Genomic DNA, 14,107 nt, shown 5'->3' with positions numbered 1-14,107 from the left:
AGGGTACGGACAATATTAAAAGGGTAGGTGATAATTAAGGAGAGGATGATAGACAATTGTGTTGTATTAAAAGGGTATTGATAGAGATACATCTCATAATCCGTGTCTTTTTTTATGTGTCAAATTTCTCTAAAAATATATTTCGTTAGTCGTGCCTTTTCATCTTGATGTTAGTTCTGATGTAATCCTAAGAAGGCATGCTTTCTAATCGGCGCATTATGTCTACCTATTAAAAAAAGATATTAGATCAATAATATTTAAGAAAATGATGTCTAACATATAATTATTTTATGTGAGGATGAATTGTTTTTGTGTGCGAGGGGGTTAAAACGTCAAGTTCCTTTAGTGACGTCATATCATCTTAAGACAAACCCTTACCCCTTCCCAACAAGAAGCAAACAACTCCCGTTCAGACACAGCTCCACTCTTGTCCTTTTAAGGAAATTCCTTTATTACCACTGATTAATCAAATTAAACCAACCAAAACCCACTTAAATCAAGTGTATATTCTTAATGGAGCAATGATTTAATTAATTAACCCGAACATCACTATGAATATCTATATATAAACTGTTCAGTCTGTTGCTTGAAAAAACTTATCTTGTGGGCAATAGAAAAGAAAAACAGTGAGTAAACTGAGGTTTTCTTTTAAATCTCTTATTTTACTTTTGTTTGATATATTTTTATAAATACAAGTTTCCTGGGTGGTGGTTGAAGGATGGATATTGGTGGTGGCGGTGAGGGTGAGAGTGGCGGCGGAGGGATGGTGGCAATGAGGTCATCATCGCTGTTTACAGCGTCGCAGTGGCAAGAACTGAAGCATCAAGCTTTGATCTTTAAATATATGATGGCAGGTTTGCCTGTGCCGTCTGATCTTCTGCTACCTATTCAGAAGAGCTTTGAATCCATTTCTCATAGGTTCTTTCGCCACCCTACCAGTAAGCACTGATTTATTTTATTTTCTTCATTTTTAAAAGCCTTCCATTTTCTTTTATTATTAACTTTTAGAGATTACATGTTATTTATTTATTAATTTTCTTTTGCCCTCTTTTCTGGGTTTGTGTTTTCTGATTTGAGGGGAAATTTTTTGTTTTTTCGTTTCTATTGATTAACAGGCAAGAAGAATCAGATTTTCAAGCAACGATTTCCCATGTTAATGCGTTTTAAGATGACCTTTTTGATACACAAGCAAAATCAACCGACTGAATATTTGAAAAATTCATGGAATATAAATTCCATTTTCCTTGTTTTCTCAAAGTTTGGATTAAATAACGGGCTTTGAATGCCATTAAAATCACATTTTAAGGACAAAGATTGGGTCCCTTTTCCTTGTTTTCTCAAAGTTTTGGAATATAAATTCCGAACGTGTTTTATTCTTGATATTGTTGGTGTCTTAATCATCAAACATCATATCACTTTTTCACATGTTCTATTCTTGTTCTGATATTTGCTAATTTTTTATAATGTTGCTGTGATTATTTTGTTGTTCTCATTGTTGTTGGTTTTGTACTTTTTTAACCTAGGAACATAAATTTCTTGGTGTTTTGCCACATCTGTTCCTGTTTGTTCATGAAAAGCCTTGTTTATGAATTCGATCCGAGTGTAATTTTGCAGTGGGACATTGTTCCTATTTTGGAAAGAAGGTAGATCCGGAACCAGGACGTTGTCGGAGGACCGATGGCAAGAAATGGCGTTGTTCGAAAGACGCCTCCCCGGACTCAAAGTATTGCGAGCGCCATATGCACCGTGGCCGTAACCGTTCAAGAAAGCCTGTGGAATCACAAACTATGACACAGTCATCATCTACTGTGACATCATTGACTGTTTCTGGTAGCACCACTGGTACAGGAAGCTTCCAGAGCCTTCCTTTACATGCTTTTGGCAATACACAAGTCACTGCATCCGCCACCGGTCAGTCCAATTATCATCTGGAGTCGATCCCCTATGGAATCCCGAGGAAAGATTACAGGTAAATCCACTATATGTGTTTCGCTTACCATACTTTCATTCTTAGCACATCATAGGAAAGATCAAATCATTTCATCGTCTTCCATTCATGGTAACGCCTGCACAATTCGAGAAAGGGTTAATTTTGCTTCAATACGTTATCCTTTTCGAGATGTAGATCGTTAAAAATATGGTTTGCAGTATAAGTTTCTGGTTGTTTTAGCTGTGGTAGGGATACAAGACATAATAATTGTTGGGCCCCTATCTGTTAGATTGTGTGGTAGGAGTAAAATTACAGATTGCTTCTCATTAGGATAATGGAGATCTTGCAGAAACTTTATAAAGTTTCTGTTAAACTCTGTTCCGGGCCCTGGTGTCCTCAAAGATGGACGACGAGTTCAGTTGAGTTGCTGCTGAAATTTGTTCTTCACCGACAGTTATCTTTTCTGGTCCATTTTTTGCTTTTGTTTACTCCGTGTTGTTCGCTTTTGTTCATTTCTGTTGTCTGGCGACCATGAGAAACTGTTGATAGCATGCTACCGCATGCAAACTTATCCACTTTTTATGTTTTTTACCTAATGGTATGTGTACCTTTTTGCAGAGTTTGAATTCAAGGATTGCTTATAAAATCTAGGAGAAAAAACAAAACAAAAAGGAACTACTATTTCACTCCCGAATTTTGTATTTCAGGAATATAGTTGTACAAAGCTAAAAACTGTCTTTACCGTTTAGTTTCCCAGTGTGTCGTGGTCTGCCTACTAGGTTTTAGGCTCGACATGAGGTGCGTGGTAATATATGTCTTATTACCATTGTGATCATGATTAGTCATGATGTTCAAAAACTTGATCTTGTTCCTATATTCCTACGGTGCAGATAAGGGATTCATTCCATGAAACTTTGTTAGTTTATTTCGATTTTCAGGGTTCCGGGCCCTTATGTCCATTAGTACATTGTAGAATTCCAAGTCTTGGTAAACGGAATCTTGTTTTCTGCCAAACGGAAAAAATATCAAATGTAGAACTTGCTTTTACCATTGTTGTCGGAATCTTGTTTTAAAACTATTGTGTTACCCACAATTTTTCGGGGAAAATGGTGGTGTATCCCAAGTCTGAGGCCTCACAACACGGAAAGCATTTATGGTTTTACTTTCTATATTATGATAGCAAACTTGGTAATTCATCTGTAGCCTAGGTTATTGCACATCAGTCTAATCAGATGATTTGTCTATTCATGCTGCATGTGTATTTTTGCCATGTCATATTTGTGTTTATGGTATTTTATATTTTTATAAAGTTTGATACATTAATTTTTCATATCATATATATTTTTTCCATGTCGTAGTAGTATTTGTGATCGTACGCAATTAGACCGCTCATTCATTTATATCGGTCTTTTCCCCTTAGCACGCATGCTCAACTTGCATGAGTTTTGACCTGTGCTGTTCATACTAGTTGGATATTCCAAAATTCAGTGTTATTTTATGTAGCTTCTTCGATCTTGCTTAAGTTCAAGTTTGTATCACACAAATTTATATTGCATATCATTTGTAAGAGGTTTCATGACATTTCGATTTTGTTATTCGATTCATATTGTTTGGATTCTGTCGTTTGTTTTAACTATACCTCCCTGCTACATCATCGGTAAGTTTTGATCTGATTATAAAGATGCAAAAGAGTGAATTTAGTGATCTTCTATGACTATTATCGAATGTTTTGATCTGATTGTGGTTGATCATGATTTTAATGTGTTTTACTCGATTCATTGTAACACGCAGGTATCTTCAAGGAATTAAACCCGATGCCGGTGGGCATAATATTTCCTTTGATGCTTCAGGGAGCAACCGCGACACATGGCCTCTTATGCAGTCTAGAGACTCTTTGTTTACCGAGTCAAAAACCGGTAGCCACCCGAGCTTGCAGGCTGATTACCCCCAGCATTCGTTTTTCGGTGATTTCACCTCGGGAGAAGCCGTGAAGCATGGGGGTCAATCTCTTCGACCCTTCTTTGACGAGTGGCCCAAAACCAGGGACTCCTGGTCGTCTCTTGAAGACGACAGATCAAACCAAACCTCCTTTTCAACAACCCAGTTATCGATATCCATTCCGATGGTATCATCCGACTTCTCCACAACTAGTTCTCATTCTCCCCATGGTGAGTTTCAAACTCCATAGTTCCTTCTGGTATGTCCAATTCGTCTAAACATTCGAACCCCGCATTTGAATTATGCCGCAGTTAGTTGAATGAGCGGAAATTCGAGATTTCCCGGAGGAGAAGGCCCGGAAAAGTTGTAGCTACTTGACTAATGTTGTACTCTCTGATGATTTTCCTTCAGCATGAAAACTTTTAAATCTAAATAAACATGAGCATTAAGTAATCAAATTACTTGGTACAGAATCATGCTTTGAATTTCATTTGTACTTTTATAGCAGTGTATTTAATTACGGCCCTAGCATGTTGTTTGGGATGCTAAGTATACTTGGTCGAAGGTATTAATGCTACAATTAATGGCAAACAAAGTTGTTGGGGACATTAGAAAATTCACTCGGTGATTAAAAGAATCTTTATTGTTTCTAGAGTTCAGGGGTTTGAGCACCAATAGTTGTAGCAAAGTGATTGAGCTTTTATTGTCAAATGGTAGAGAGTATTTAGAATAGATATTTTATTGTCAAATGGTTGAGAGTAATTAGAATATATACTCTTTGTAATCACTTTAATTTAATAAAAAAATATCCGTTATCAAATGGTTTAAAATATTTAGAACATATATATTTTATAATCACTTTAACTTAATAAAAAAATAATTGATGACGGGATTTTTGGTGGTGTATTAATTTCTCATTTATACTTAATATTCTATGATAGGATTTATCATTTATATTAACCGTCTTTCGTCTAACTATATATTTCATGTATGGTAACACTCATAATTTGTAATACAACTAAGAAGATAATCATATGGTGATTCATTTATCATATGTGGAAAAAGAAGTCGAATATATCATCTTGGACACGTCTATATTCCACACTCAACAAAGCCTGGGTAGTATCGAGTAGCAAAGACGCACTGTCTTTTTAGAAAGAAGAATGAGCTCCCTTCCAATGTCTCTTAAAGACAGATAAAACGAGTTTTTCCTTTCAATGACAATCCTGTTTACCTAACACTACTCTCCTAGAAACTTATTCCCGATTATCTCCAACTTTAGGTCTTCGTTTTCGCTCGGTATGACGGGTGGAAAAGATGAAGGATAGAAAACTTATTAAACGAATGATTAAAATATTCACCGCCACTTTCTTACTCAGAAGTTTAGCCATTGGATTCCATACATGAGCTTTTCTGTCCTTCATGCCAAGGAGAGCCCAAGGCTCCTCTTGGTATGATGGATGGAAAATTCGTTAATCTTAATAGCTAAACTTCAAAGTAGGAAATTGTTAGGAATGCTAACCATTTTGACTAACAAATTTTCTATCCTCCATCCTTTCCAACCTTCATATCAAGCAGAACCTGACATAAGCTTCCGAATCATAAACAAGTGTAAAATAATGTACTTTAATGCAACACAACAAACAGCGATGAAGATGAAAGCAATGTATAAAAGAAGTACCAGTCTTAAGGTTATTCATATCCAGAACGGAGCATTCACTGTAACATTCCAGGATAAGAATTCAATGTCAATGTACAGGAGAAATGGCAACAGACATTACTTCAAGATATTAGGTCAAATCTTTCGGTTATGAGATCAGTTGCCAAATTTCAGAAATTGATTTGAGGTGGTCCATTATTCTTCTGAATATCCATAAATGGGAAAACGAAAAACAATAACAAATTAACGACACTGAGTATATAAAGATGTTGACGAGTCATTAACAACCCATTACTGCACAATTGGACACAAATGCACCTGCTCGCTCCTTGACTGCAAGCACATTCCACTCTGGTCCATCCATGTTTCCGTCCTCTGGATCCCAAGAGTGTAGAATAATTACTCGATCATCACGCCCGCCATGTCCTCCAGCTCCTATTACAAGTAAACTTTTTCCACAAGCTTTAAATGCGAGTCCCCAACCATTGGAAGAGTCAGCTCTAACAGGTAGTCTCTTCACAACATTCCAGGAGTTATAAACCTTGTTATATTTCTTGACCTCATTAGTCACTTGATCAGCAAGGTAAAGCTGATTATTCACTACAGCAACTAGAGGGGGTGAACGCATAGCAGGATGAAATGCACCCGCATTGTAACCAGGATACATATTTTCTATCCTCCTCCATGATCTTGTCTCAATATTGTACTGTTCACCACAACTCAAGCAATCCGTATGACTTGACATGCCTCCAATGACATAAAATTTCCCATCCATAAAAAAGCCTGAACACAGCTTTCGAGGTAAGTTCATATCTGGCAATGTTTGCCAAGTACCAAGCTCAGAATTGTAGAGCTCAGCAGATTGTAGAACTTTTCCGTTCTTATCACTTCCCCCGGCTACAATGGCAATCTCCCCAAGGCTGCTAGAACCAAACAAACATCGAGGCAAATTCATTAGAGGGCATCTAGACCAATTGTGAGTGATCAACCTATACATCCAAATGGCAAATCCAGATAACTCACGGCCAAAAACAAGTAACTCAGTCCCTACTGCCAGAGACTCCTTGTCAGCACAAGTAAAACAGTCATCACATGGAATCCTAGGTAGTCTCATCCATTTCTGTTTCATAGGATCAAAAGCTTCCCAAGGCATCATATTACAGGCTAAATAAACCCAGTGTTCAATTATGCCAAGCTGACGTCTCAGTTTATATAAATATCCACTCCCAATAAGTGACCTAAATTTTCTGTTTAAACAGGCCATATTCGGGTAACCAGATCTGCTGCTCCAGGCCAGAATGTCCAGTGCCATGTCATCATTAAGACCTGGAATGAAACTATTATCAGACCCTTGTCCACCATGATTTTCTCGGGATCCTGCCATAATTTTAGGCTTTTTTCCATTTGATCCTATATAGCCAAAAGTTAGAGCATGCACTTCCTTGTCTAGTAAAACTTGCCCAATACCTTTCCGAATAGTCTTATTAGCTGACAGAATATATGCCAACAGATGCCAATCATCTTGCGAAATTCTTGAACTGTGGTTGAAAGATACTGGATGCTGCGATGGGACACGACCTTGCAAACCAGCCATTACTGGTGATTCATGTTCTGCCCCTTCTACTTCCATATTGGGCTTCTTAAGTGAATCCCTGAACACCATTTTAGAGATTGTGCCCTACAAAAAACTATTCTCTGAGAAAGGGGGAAAAGGATTCAATAAAAAAGTGAAAATATCAGAAAGCAAATGCACAAAATATTATCAACTATAAGAATCCTTTATTAAAATTTCCTTTATCGTCCATTTTTCAAACATATAAAATGATAGATTCCTTCTATTCTAACCATGCTTGACTTCAAAACCAAAGTTTTCCCTTCTTAGAAGGGAAAATTACTGGCAGCAAAATGTGAACAGCCATAATACAGCTAATATGCTTCTAATTATAATTTCTGTTTGTCACTAGCCAACTCAATGAAAACAAGACTACTTTCCCAAGAGCAGATAATGGTTCAATAAATTAACAATGTATATCTTCATGCATAATCTTCCTATGGTCCAAATAACAAAAGTGAACTCATACAAGGATCAAGCCTGAGCTTGGACTCTCATTGATAAGAGTTTTATTCAGGAAAAAAAGTGAATACATGCAATAAATTCTTCATGAAAGTGATACACGATATGTGCAATATTACATGATACACTCAAATCAAAGCTCAAGCCTTCGTTCATCATTGAAGTCCCCCTTTTACTCAAAAGGTGTAGGAAAAGCATATGAATAACAACTTCAAAAAACAACTCCTCGATAACCTGAAACAATTACCGTCTTTCCATCTAGAGATACTGGTTATTAATCATTCCCCGCTTCCAGAGATTGTCACTGCTTCACTCCCATAATGAATTAATTCCATGAGCAAAGTTTTATGCAAAACTAATACTAAACAATAGAGGATCTTTTAGATTTATTAGATACTTTAATGTGAAAGATGAGTTGATTCACACAACGATGATCAGCAGCATTCTAGAATAACTTACATGCATTGCCTCTCAGACAAAATTACTCAAATATCTTATAACAAGAACCAATTTAAAAGCATCAGAATAGAAATTAACCATCAATAAACTTTCTATGATTTATGGAAATATAACCATGCACTGCGAACCGTGAAGGGGGGAAATCATATCACTAACAAGTTTGATTACATCTCTGGCACATTTTGAAGCAACAGTTTGGATGATTTGGATATAGAAATAGGCTGGAGAAGCTTAAGAATATTTCAACGCGATTCTAAACAGACATATAATTACATATGTTAACTTAGTAATTCAAAATATATTCCTTTATTTCGAATCAAAATGAAAACATGACGGGCATTTTACACCACTAGTGGATAAAACTTTTTCCCCTTCTGAACACACAATTGGGCGTAGCCTTCTCTATACAGAGTCCTAATTTCTAAACATTGGAATATCACTGCCAAATGATAGGATATATGATTTAATAGTGATAATTACAGGCTAAAATTCTGAAATATCATGCAAACACACACACACACACACAGGAAGCAACAAAATCATAAGAAGCAACATGCAATCTTACTTGCAATAAATATTCTCAATAAATTTTGAAAACAAAATTAAATTAATTAAAAAATTGAGGCCAAAATCTTAGCAAATCTTAACATGCACAAATAAAGATTTTAAGTAGTAGAAGAAGAAGAAATCAACACTCACCGCGAGAGAGTCTAAAATCCGAACCGATTATTTCGCTCCCTGTAATTTCTACAAAACCCGATCTCTGACGGAAACTTCGAAACAACCAAAAAAGGGGAAAATCCTAATTCACATCACTCTCTTCGATTATCCCTAATTACCCCATTTTTTTATATTTCCTTTTCTCAAGCTTAGAAATCGCATTCTCGTCCTTCGTTAAAAAAATATAGGCTTGACTAAAAAAATAGTTTTCAAATTATACTACTAGTCACTAAATTTTAATTTTTTTATTAATTTATGTCTTTCGTGTGATGATTTAGTTATTTTAATTTCAAAAAAAATAATGAAATATCTTATTATTAAAATCCTTTTTTGATTAAAGTATCTCTCCCAAACTACAAAAAAAATCCCTTTTTTATATTAAAACCCTCAGCAACAGTCCCCTTTTTATATTAAAATCTTCCCCACATGCTACAACCCCCATCTTTTTATATTAAAATCCCTCTCACTAAGTCATAATCCCTTTTTTTAATATTAAAATCCCTTACACTAAGCAACAACCTCATTTTTATATTAAAAACCTTCCCACTAAGCCTCAATCTAACTTTTTATATTAAAATCCCTCCCACTAAACGTTATCCCTTTTTTATTAATATTAAAAGAGAAAATAACTTCAGTGATAAAAAATGTCATATAATATATAATTTGAATCAATTTTTTTTGGATTTGTCAAAATGACCAACTAAATCGCAATGCGATCAATAATTTGCAACGCGATCTCCGGTATCGCAAATCAGTTTACAGATTCGCAACGCGGTTCTGACTATCGCATTGCGATTTTCCGAATTCGCAATGCGAATATGTAAATCGCAACGCGATTATGACTATCGCAATGCGATTATGACTATCGCAACGTGATTCTGACTATCGCAACGAGATTCTGACTATCGCAACGCGATTCTGACTGTCGCAACACTGAATTTCAAATTCGTAACAGGTTTTAGTTTCGCAACACAAATGTTTTGGGTATATAACTACGCAGCAGAAGCAACTCATAACCTAAATCCCTAAATCGCAACTCATTCCATCTTCATCTATCACTCTCTCCGGCGACATCCGTTCCTATATCCAACGACATCCTTCCCCATTCGGCAACAGGTTTTAGTTCACAGCTCGTTTGTTTAGTAAATTAATTTACAATAATGAAATCATCTAATGTTGATCATGTTTGGATAGATTTGTGTTTTGGAGGGTCATGGGAGAATGTTCATGGTGTTTTACAATATATGTCTTTACCCATGAATCTTCAACTAAAACTGTCATTAAAAAGTTAACTTATGAAACTCTAATGTTACGTGTTGCAAATAAATTGAATTTAGAGCCCTTGGATTTAGACTATCTTATCAGAGAAAAGATAAAGTTTATTTGTTAACAGACAATGAAGATGATGAACGATTCATTGCTTACATTAGTGTTTCGCAAGATGATGTTACATTGTATGTTGTTGAACCTATAAGTAGTGAAGTTGGGTCAGTAGGGGTAGTAATCAACTAAGTTTTTCAACCCCAGTTTATGGTGCTCAAAATTTAATGGTTCCACCACAATTTCATCACCAAGCAAATTTTGTTTCACCACATTTCCAATACCAGACACAATCTCAAAACCCACAACCTTTCCCTAATCCAAATCCCAATCAACTTTCAGCACCAAATTCCGGTTTTCGTATTAACCAGTTAGACGATGATGAGCCAACAGAAAAAATTATGAGTACTAGTCGGTATTCGAAATTTGATCTTGGTCAATACCCGGACTTTGATCTTGGTCAATACTCGGATTTTGATGATGTTTCAGAAGAAGAAACAGACCCTGCGTGTAATGATTTTGATATTGGTCAATACCCGAATTTTGATGATGAAACAGCCGCTACCGAGGAAGATGTTGTTGATGATAATGAGGAGGAAGTTACGATTGTGAATGAACATGTTGAACATTCATTCTGTAATTTATATAACCCTGAAGAAGAAAAAGAAGAAGAAGAAATCCCCGAAGAAAAGTCCTCGAAGAAAATGCCACGGGAGTATAACTGGAATATGCCAGAATTACTTCAGATACCGGAAGAAGAGTTGGTAAAAATAGCAGTTGATTGTTACACAAAAATTATTCGTATCAAGAAAGATGATTGTTTTGATACAAATGAAGACTTGAAGATAGCTTTGTATACGAAATGTGTGGAAAATGGCTATCAACTAAAAGTTAACAAATCAAGCAAAGATCGTTTCGAAACAAGGTGTATGATTGACAAAAGCTGTACGTGGCGTATGATTGCAAAGAGGATAAAAGATTACGAAATGTTTCAAGTTAGGACTTTTATTGATAAACATACATGTTCAAGAACCCAAATTTTTCCTCACCATAGACAGGCAAACAAAAAGGTGTTGGGTGGTTTTATGGCTGAGCTAATGTTTTTGAATGGCAGGGTATATCGGGGACATGAAATTATGACTGACATGAATGCTCGGTTCAAGATTAGTATCTCATATTCTCAAGATTGGAGAGCCAAATGTTATGCCTTGGAATTGTTGAGGGGGTCGCCAGAAGCATCGTTTGCCCAACTGCCGGCTTATTGTCACAATTTAAAGCTGAAAAATCCTGGGTCAGTAACTCATATCAAAACAGATAGAGATGGACGCTTTGAGTTGCTGTTTATCGCCATTGGTACTGCGGTTAGTAAATCAATATAATTTTGTTGACTCATTTTTGTTAGTTACATGCATTTCACATTTAAATGATTATATTTCTTGTGTATATGATTTTGTAGATTTGTTCGTTTATTACTTGCATGCGCCCATTTATTATAGTTGACAGAGCACATTTAAAAGGTCGATACCTTAGAGTAAACTTATTAGTAGTAGCCATGGATGCTAACAATGGGATACTGCCAATAGCTTACGGGGTTGGTAAATCTGAAACCTCTGATTCATGGATATGGTTTATGGGGCATCTTAGGGATTGCATAGGTCCTATTAGCAATATGACAATCATATCCGATAGGGCAAACTCAATTGACAACGCTGTTAGAAGGTATTTCCCAGATGCTTTTCATGGACTTTGTGGTGTTCATTTATATAGAAATCTAAAATCAAGGTCTGCTGGTATAAAAAATCACAAATGGACATACTAGAAGGCTGTAAAAGCTTATCGGGAAGTGGATTTTAATAAGCATATAAATTGTTTAAGACGTGTTTTGCCTCAGTGTGCTCAAACACTAGAAGATGTTGGGTTTGAAAGATGGTCAAGAGTACATCAACTTGGAGCAAGATATGGTTTCATGACGTCTAATAGTGCAGAATCAATCAACGCTCTAAGTCGTCATTCCCAGAAATTACCCATTACTATGTTAATGGAGTTTTTTCGAGCCTCTATTCAACAATGGTACTACAAGAAAAGAAACCATGCAGGTATTATTTCTTTAAATTCGTAACTTATCATATATTTTACTAAGTATTATTTATTTAAATTTACAGGAACATTGGAACATCGTGTTACACCATGGACTGAAAAAAAGATAACGAAACGTGTTGTGAAGTCAACGTCATGGAGAGTTGAACCATGTTCAAACACTTTATTTGAAGTACTGGATAATAACTTAAATGGGCTTGTCGATCTAAATGCAAAGACGTGTAGTTGTATGAAATGACAAACATCTGGTTATCCGTGTGGGCATGTTATAAAAGTTGCTCTTCATCTAAACTAAGATGATTCAAGCGCATACGCTATGGATTGCTACACTACAGAAGTATACCGACAGACTTATGTCGAGATTATCTACCCTATTCCACATCCTTCTAAGTGAGACATACCAGATGACTTACAAACAGTTTTGCCACTAGCCATGGACAGAAGGCTACATGGCCGACCAAAAAGTCACGATCGTATACCGTCTAAGGGTGAAGAGAAGAAGAGATCGACATGTAGTCGGTGCAAGGAAAGTGGTCATACAAGGTTGACATGTGGATCACCAGTGCCATCACAATCATCTTTTCCTCAACTAAAATATGGATCCTCATCAAAATCCAAAGCTCATATGGTGTCAAGAAAAAGGCAATCAAAATCAAAATCTCAATCACAACCGGCTTCACCTTTTGGGACTATTAACTTAGGTGATTTTTAAATGCAAACGTTGTATTATGTGTAAACTTTTAACATTTTCAGTTAGGCATGTATTAGTAACTTGAGTTTGAACATTGATACGATTTGTTCAGTTGCTATCACTTATTATACATTCATTTGAATATCGCAACGCGAATTTGACTATTATGTGTAAACTTTTAACATTTTCAGTTAGGCATGTATTAGTAACTTGAGTTTGAACATTGCTATGATATGTTCAGTTGTTATCACTTATTACACATTCATTTGAATATCGCAACACGATTTTGACTATCGCAACGCGAATTTGACTATCGCAACACGAATATGACTATCGCAACGCAAAAATCGCAACACGATTTTATCTATCACAACGCGAATTTGACTATCGCAACTCGAATTTGATTATCGCAACGGGTATTTGACTATCGCAACGAGAAAATCGCAATGCGAATTTGACTATCGCAATGCGAATTTGACTATCACAACGCGAATTTGATTATCGCAACGGGTATTTGACTATCGCAACGAGAAAATCGTAAAGCGTATTAGACTATCGCAATGCGAATTGACTTTCGCGTTGCGATTTTGGCTTTCGCATTGCGATTTTGAGTTTAGCGTTGCGAAAGTGTACATTCAACAGGTCTTTTGCCTTCAATATGATGCAGATTGAAATCAACAAATCAACTTTTACATTTCAATCAATTAAACAAGCACAAATAAGAATTATTTACACATCAATATTAAACAAATCAACTTTTACAAATCAATTTTTATAAATCAATTAAACAAGCAAAAAAATGATAATAATTATTATTTTCCTCATCAATTAAACAAATCAGACTTTTAAGAATCAATTAAACAATCAAAAAAAGTGTACCCCAGACAGTTGTTTATGCACCCATACATCAATTTCACGCAGTTCACTTCAGGATTAACTTGCAGAAACCAAACATTTGCTCAAATAACACTTTCTACACATCTAAAACCAACAAACAACAAATTATTATTGAATTCTAGGTACTTAACAACACTTGCATTTGACTTACAAATTGTTTATGGACACTTTCATAACGCTGATGCAGGTAGGCAACGTCTCGCATATATCGCTCTAGCCATAAAATACCGAAACCACAAGCCTACTGCACCTCTATCTCTATCGGTGGGAGGTAGAAACTGTGTACTTCCTGTCGTCAAACGCTCCAAGCACATGCATACG

At 35.9% G+C, this 14,107-nt stretch overlaps 2 protein-coding genes across 5 annotated transcripts; one reads left to right on the top strand and one right to left on the bottom strand.

Moving 5' to 3' along the window:
- Positions 1–673: 673 nt before the first annotated feature.
- On the top strand, positions 674–4,341 carry LOC120121448 (growth-regulating factor 4-like). The gene is made up of 3 exons (XM_039140798.1): positions 674–938; positions 1,615–1,969; positions 3,722–4,341. Exons 1-3 carry the CDS (start codon positions 719–721, stop codon positions 4,116–4,118), a joined length of 972 nt encoding a protein of 323 aa, XP_038996729.1. The 5' UTR covers positions 674–718; the 3' UTR covers positions 4,119–4,341.
- Positions 4,342–5,696: 1,355 nt separating this feature from the next.
- Positions 5,697–8,959, bottom strand: LOC120121450 (F-box/kelch-repeat protein At5g60570-like). Of its 4 annotated transcripts, XM_039140804.1 has the most exons (3): positions 8,761–8,959; positions 7,850–7,909; positions 5,697–7,206 (listed from the first exon to the last, which is right to left on the bottom strand). In XM_039140804.1, exon 3 carries the CDS (start codon positions 7,189–7,191, stop codon positions 5,809–5,811), a length of 1,383 nt encoding a protein of 460 aa, XP_038996735.1. In that variant the 5' UTR covers positions 7,192–7,206; positions 7,850–7,909; positions 8,761–8,959; the 3' UTR covers positions 5,697–5,808. The 4 variants fall into 4 exon arrangements, with proteins under 4 accessions (XP_038996735.1, XP_038996734.1, XP_038996732.1 ...); XM_039140803.1 differs by lacking the exon at positions 7,850–7,909 and having other exon boundaries at positions 5,697–7,223; XM_039140801.1 differs by lacking the exon at positions 7,850–7,909 and having other exon boundaries at positions 5,697–7,204; positions 8,761–8,958.
- Between the last annotated feature and the right edge of the window lie 5,148 nt (positions 8,960–14,107).

The sequence above is a fragment of the Hibiscus syriacus genome, unplaced genomic scaffold (genome assembly GCF_006381635.1).
Source record: "Hibiscus syriacus cultivar Baekdansim isolate YM2019G1 unplaced genomic scaffold, ASM638163v2 tig00110372_pilon, whole genome shotgun sequence".
Taxonomy (NCBI): domain Eukaryota; kingdom Viridiplantae; phylum Streptophyta; class Magnoliopsida; order Malvales; family Malvaceae; genus Hibiscus; species Hibiscus syriacus.
The sequence above is the reverse complement of the archived record's forward strand: the minus strand, read 5'-3'. Positions and strand labels throughout refer to the sequence as shown.

Bases quoted from the DNA above. Each gene is read 5' to 3' on its own strand.
- LOC120121450 (XM_039140804.1), bottom strand. From the start codon at position 7,191: ATGGTGTTCAGGGATTCACTTAAGAAGCCCAATATGGAAGTAGAAGGG.
- LOC120121448 (XM_039140798.1), top strand. From the start codon at position 719: ATGGATATTGGTGGTGGCGGTGAGGGTGAGAGTGGCGGCGGAGGGATG. The intron at 939-1,614 runs GTAAGCACTGAT...GTAATTTTGCAG, and splicing joins GTTCTTTCGCCACCCTACCA to TGGGACATTGTTCCTATTTT. The intron at 1,970-3,721 runs GTAAATCCACTA...TGTAACACGCAG, and splicing joins ATCCCGAGGAAAGATTACAG to GTATCTTCAAGGAATTAAAC.